Source organism: Anneissia japonica, unplaced genomic scaffold (assembly GCF_011630105.1).
Source record: "Anneissia japonica isolate Jap-2015-1 unplaced genomic scaffold, ASM1163010v1 scaffold287775_len252212_cov145, whole genome shotgun sequence".
NCBI classification, from domain to species: Eukaryota; Metazoa; Echinodermata; class Crinoidea; order Comatulida; family Comatulidae; genus Anneissia; species Anneissia japonica.
Window position 1 is genome coordinate 2535 of NW_022719918.1, and position 5167 is coordinate 7701.

The 5167-nt window shown below is 36.9% G+C and overlaps 1 protein-coding gene across 1 annotated transcript; it reads right to left on the minus strand.

Moving 5' to 3' along the window:
- Positions 1-16: 16 nt before the first annotated feature.
- LOC117111127 (uncharacterized protein K02A2.6-like) lies at positions 17-505 on the minus strand (the record flags this gene model as incomplete). Its single annotated transcript, XM_033254001.1, has 1 exon — positions 17-505. A coding segment is annotated over exon 1 (489 nt), but the record flags the coding sequence as incomplete, so codon positions are not given.
- Between the last annotated feature and the right edge of the window lie 4662 nt (positions 506-5167).

The following is a 5167-nucleotide window of genomic DNA, read 5'->3' on the forward strand; positions in this document are numbered from 1 at the left end:
TCTTTTTAACTAAAACCTTATCTCCTTCACACATCTCTCTCGCTTTCGCACCTCTTTTCTCATCAATGTATAATTTGTTTTTTAATTTTGATACAGCGTCGCGATCTGAAACATCTTCATCATGTACAATATTATCCTCCAATTCTGGTAATTTTGTTCGCAATTTTCTATTCCACATCATTTCCGCTGGGGTCTGTCCAGTAACACTGTGTGGGGTTGTACGGTATGCAAATAAATACACACGTAATTCTTTCTTCCAGTCTTTTCCTTCAGCTTGCGCAATGCGTTTCATTATAGATCTGTTCTGTCGCTCCACCTCTCCATTTGCAGCAGGATGTAATGGTGTGACGCGTCTATGTTTGATTCCACTCTCTTTCAGATAGGTCTCAAACTCATCAGAAACAAACTGCGCACCATTATCTGAGGTAATTGATTGTGGTAAGGCATGTTGAAGAAATATTTTCTCTAGGGCGTCTATGATTTTCTCGCTTGTAATCTTCTTCATTATGTTAATTTCATAATAACGGCTATAATTATCTACCACAACTAGTACATTTTAATTCGATGGAAATGGTCCCAGCAGGTCAACTGAAATGTCTTGCCATGGTCCTGTTGGTAGTTGTGTTGGTTTCAATGGTTCTGGTGCTGACGTCGAACTTGTTATCTGACACCCATGACATGTTTTAACATAGTTTTCTACATCTTTCGCCATTCCAGGCTACCAAACCTTGGTTCTGAGCCTTTGTTTGGTCTTCACTATTCCTAAATGACCTTGCTATTTCAATGCACTGCAATCTATATTTTGATGGAATAACAAGCTTTGTGTTTCGAAGAACTAAATACCCAAGGCATGCAAGTTCCTGTTGTATGGCAGTATACTGAATCAAGTCCTTATCCCATTTGTTTGTCTTTACACTATCTCTCACCTTGCTCAATTCTGGATCATCTTTGGATGCCTCTTCAACCTCACGTGATGATAGCGCACATGGCGTTGCATTTGATGCGACCAATCGAATATACATCTCTGTATCATCACTGTCATGATTTTGTTGGTCATCAGTTTCTATTGGTAGTCTCGATAAAATATCAGCAATGTTATTTTTGCCAGGTACATACTTTACTGTATAAGAATAAGACATAAGTCTCATCACCCACCTTTCAATCCGTGCATTTGGTTTGGACTTTGGTCCATACAGGCCTTCTAGTAGTTTATGGTCGGTAATTAGGTCAAAATCAAGTCCATATAAATAAACATGAAACCTCTCCATAGCCCACACCACTGCTAATGCCTCTTTTTCCGTTGTTGAATATTTCCTTTCAGCATCGGATAGGGTCCGGCTGGCATAACTCTGGTTTCACCATCATGTTTTTGAAGTAAAACACCACCACAATGCCTACATTGCTTGCGTCTGTCACCAATTGAGTACTTTCTGCATCCAACCTGAAATAGCCTAAACATGTTTCATTAGTTAAGCATTCTGTAAGTTTTACATAGCTATTTTCTTGTTCAGCTCCCTAATGAAATTTAGAATCTTTTCGCACTAATCGTCTTAAGGGTTCTGCAACTGTAGCTAAATTTGGAATGTATCGCGCAGAGAAGTTTACTAGACCTAAGAAGCTTTTTATTTCTGCAGTTGTTGTTGGTCTTTTTGATTCTGATAATGCTCTGACTCTCCCACTTGTAGGCTTAATTCCTTTTGCTGACAAAGTGTGACCCATGAATGTAATCTCTGGTACAGAAAATTGACACTTGTCCTTGTTGAGAGTCAAATTTTTCTCTTTGAATTTCTCAAGCACTACACTAAGTCTCTTATCATGTTCAGCCTGTGTTCTTCCATGTACAACAATGTCATCTAATATGTTGGCTACACCTTCACACCCACTCAACGTCTGACTAATCACTCTTTGGTACTTTTCTGGAGCAGCATTTATCCCAAACATCAATCTTTTGTAACGATAAAGACCTTTACTTGTTATGAATGCTCATCTAATTCAATTTGATGATAGCCATAATTCATATCTAATTTCGAGAACACTGTACTTTCATTCATCTCATACAGCACTTCATCAACTGTGGGGATTGGATGTCTCTCCCTCTTAACTGCTCTATTTGCCTGTCTCATATCTACGCAAAGGCGTATATCACCATTTGGCTTTGGAACTACTATGACGGGACTTACCCAATCACTCGGTTCATCTACCTTTTCGATTATGTCAAGAGATTCCAACTCGTCTAATTTGTCACTCACTTTATCTCTAAGACTAAAGGGTACTCTATACATATTCTGAACAACTGGCGTTACCTGTTCATCAATAAATAAATGTAACTTGTAATCTTTTAATTTACCAATACCTGTAAACACCTGTGTATACTTATCTTGTACACTATTTATTCCTTGTGGGATGCCGATATTTAGCACTTCAAGCTTCATTGCCGTATCATATCCCAACAAAGCAGGACCTTTCCCTTTTAGCACATATACTTCTGCTGTTATTTTGTGAGAACAATTGTTACCTGTATCTTTAAAAATCGAAACATTTGTGGTAAATTTCCCTAATAATTCTAACGGTTTTGTTGACCCATATGCATATAACTTTCTGTTTGTCAACTCAGATTTACACTTAATTTGCTTACATTTTAACTGTTGCCATAAATCTTCATCTATGATATTTGCTGTAGCACCACTATCAATAATTATTTCTGCCTTATGTACATCCATACAAACATTTACCTTTGTGGCTTTAGAATTTATATGCATAATATCATCACGTGTACCAAAAGCATAATCATCTTCACTTTCACTTTGAACATTACGAATACCACCACCACGTCTCGATACCTTTCTGTCTCTACCTACTTTAGTTTTGCAACAAACAGCAAAATGTCCAGGTAATTTACATTTAGTACATTGCTTGCCTCTCGCAGGACAACATTTATCCCTAGCAAAATGTCCTTCTTTCCCGCAGCGAAAACACTTCCATGTACCTTGATAACTATCACTGACCTTTGGCCTACTTGATCTGTTACCATTCGAATTTCCAGACTGGCTCTTGCTTCTGCTATTCATACTTGACCTTGAAAATCTCTCATTTCTCACTGCATTTACACTTGGTGTTTCCACTCCAACTCCTTCCGACATTTCCTTTGCTTGTTGTTCACTCATATCGAATGAGCTAGCTATTGTTTTTAAATTTGCTAATTTCAAAGTGTTCCCCTTTTCCAGTAATTTTATTCTCAGTTTATTCGATTTGCATTTTTCGATCACATGGTCTCTAATTAATTCATCAATCTGATCAGCATCAAAATCACATCGTGTAGCCTGCTGTCTCAATCAGTTAATAAACTGGTTAATAGTTTCATCGTCATTTTGAGTTAATTTTCTAAAACAATAACGCTCATACGGTACGTTGGTTTTCATTACAAATTGTTTATTTAATGTTTTCACAACAACATCATATTCATCTGTTCCATTCTCCTCTGTTACACAATCATATATGTCCTGTACAGCTAATCCAGCACAATGTAATAATAAAGCTTTCTTTTGCTTTTTGTTTACCACTCCTTTACCAGTAGCATATAACTCGAAACTGCGAAGCCATTTCTTCCACTGTTCAGCCGAAGCATGGACGTCATGTGGATCGTACGCAGCGACTCCAGTGATCTCAATGTTCACAGCGCTCATCGTACAGCAGTACAGTATTAAAACAAAACTATCGCAATATTATACTATTCAAACTCACAGTTGGTTCGACAGCCTCGTCGCCAATGTTGTGTGTTGCTATCGTATTCAAACAAACACAATTAAATGACAAAATAAACAATATTCCAGCTCTACAATAGCCATTCGTTGTTTATTCATCCACCAGTCCTGATTTAACAACATGTCCGAACAACACACGAGGTATGCTAGTCTTGTAGTCCAGACACTACAGGGGGGTGGGCGTGTTGTCCACAGTCGAAGTCCCGGTGGGGTTGGCAAAAACCCCAAAAGCAAAAGGACTTTAACGACGTTAAGGAGAGGATTTTTGTGCTTTATTCGTCTAAATAATGCTATAAAAGCAGATATGTTTGAAAAAGTCTGTGTCTGGGTGGGTCTGCAGTGCATTAGATGGGTTGGAGGACTTATTTATGAAATTTGAAGAGGGGGTTTGCCATTAAAGAGGGGGTTTGCTAGAAAAGGGGTGTTCTACCGAACCATAACCCCCCCCCCCCACACGATAATTATTAAGACATATCTTTGAATTGATGTAACTTTTCGAAATATTGACCGTTTTTAAAACGATTTTTTAGTCGAAAGCTAGGCGTAAACTGTATTACTGCGCATGTGTTATTACTACATGGTACATGTCCAGGCCCGTATCCAGTCGGATTTTATCTCTTTCTACTACTACAAAAGATAAATCTAGGTGCATTTTAAACCATAAAACATATTAAAACTTATTCCGTTTCCATTTTTTGGTGCGCGCAAATGAGGCATGTTGTGGCAAAATGGCTAAGTTGTAGCAAACATTAAAATTCAAGTTATTGGTATTTTCAAATACCCGAGTATGTGATCTTTAAAATGAGGAGTCATTCATTCAAATTGGACATTTCAAACCAAAGTTATTGGAAAGTGAAAGTACAGTACTCTTAGAGTCAAGATAAACAGGATTTTGAGTAATTACCTTTCAAAGGTATTTGTGCATATATTGTTTAATATAATGATCTATGAAAAATAAAAACCGAAAGGTCCACTGATTAATCTCAGATAAGAAAGTATAATATATACTCCAAGTATTGAAATACACGATGGCGTGTATTTCAATACTTGGAGTATGTATTATACTTTCTTATGAAAAATAACGTTAAATAAACAATTTGTTAACCCTTACGCTGCCAGCTCTTTTCTTATTTAGTCAACCAGAGCGCCAGCTGATAACATTACCTCTAATCCCCTGTGCCAGCTAATTATTTAACAAGGTCACCGTAATGCTTATATTTGATAGTGTATATTATTTGCTCAATAATTCATAAACTATTCAGATCATGAAAATATAAATCTAAAAACAATTAATCAGCATTAGTTGGTTTGTACATATATGCTTTTATTTCTGCATTTTATGTTTAAACAAGCAGAAGTAAACAAAGAATAGGTTGATGGGATTGGTGTTTCTGAATGACCTTACA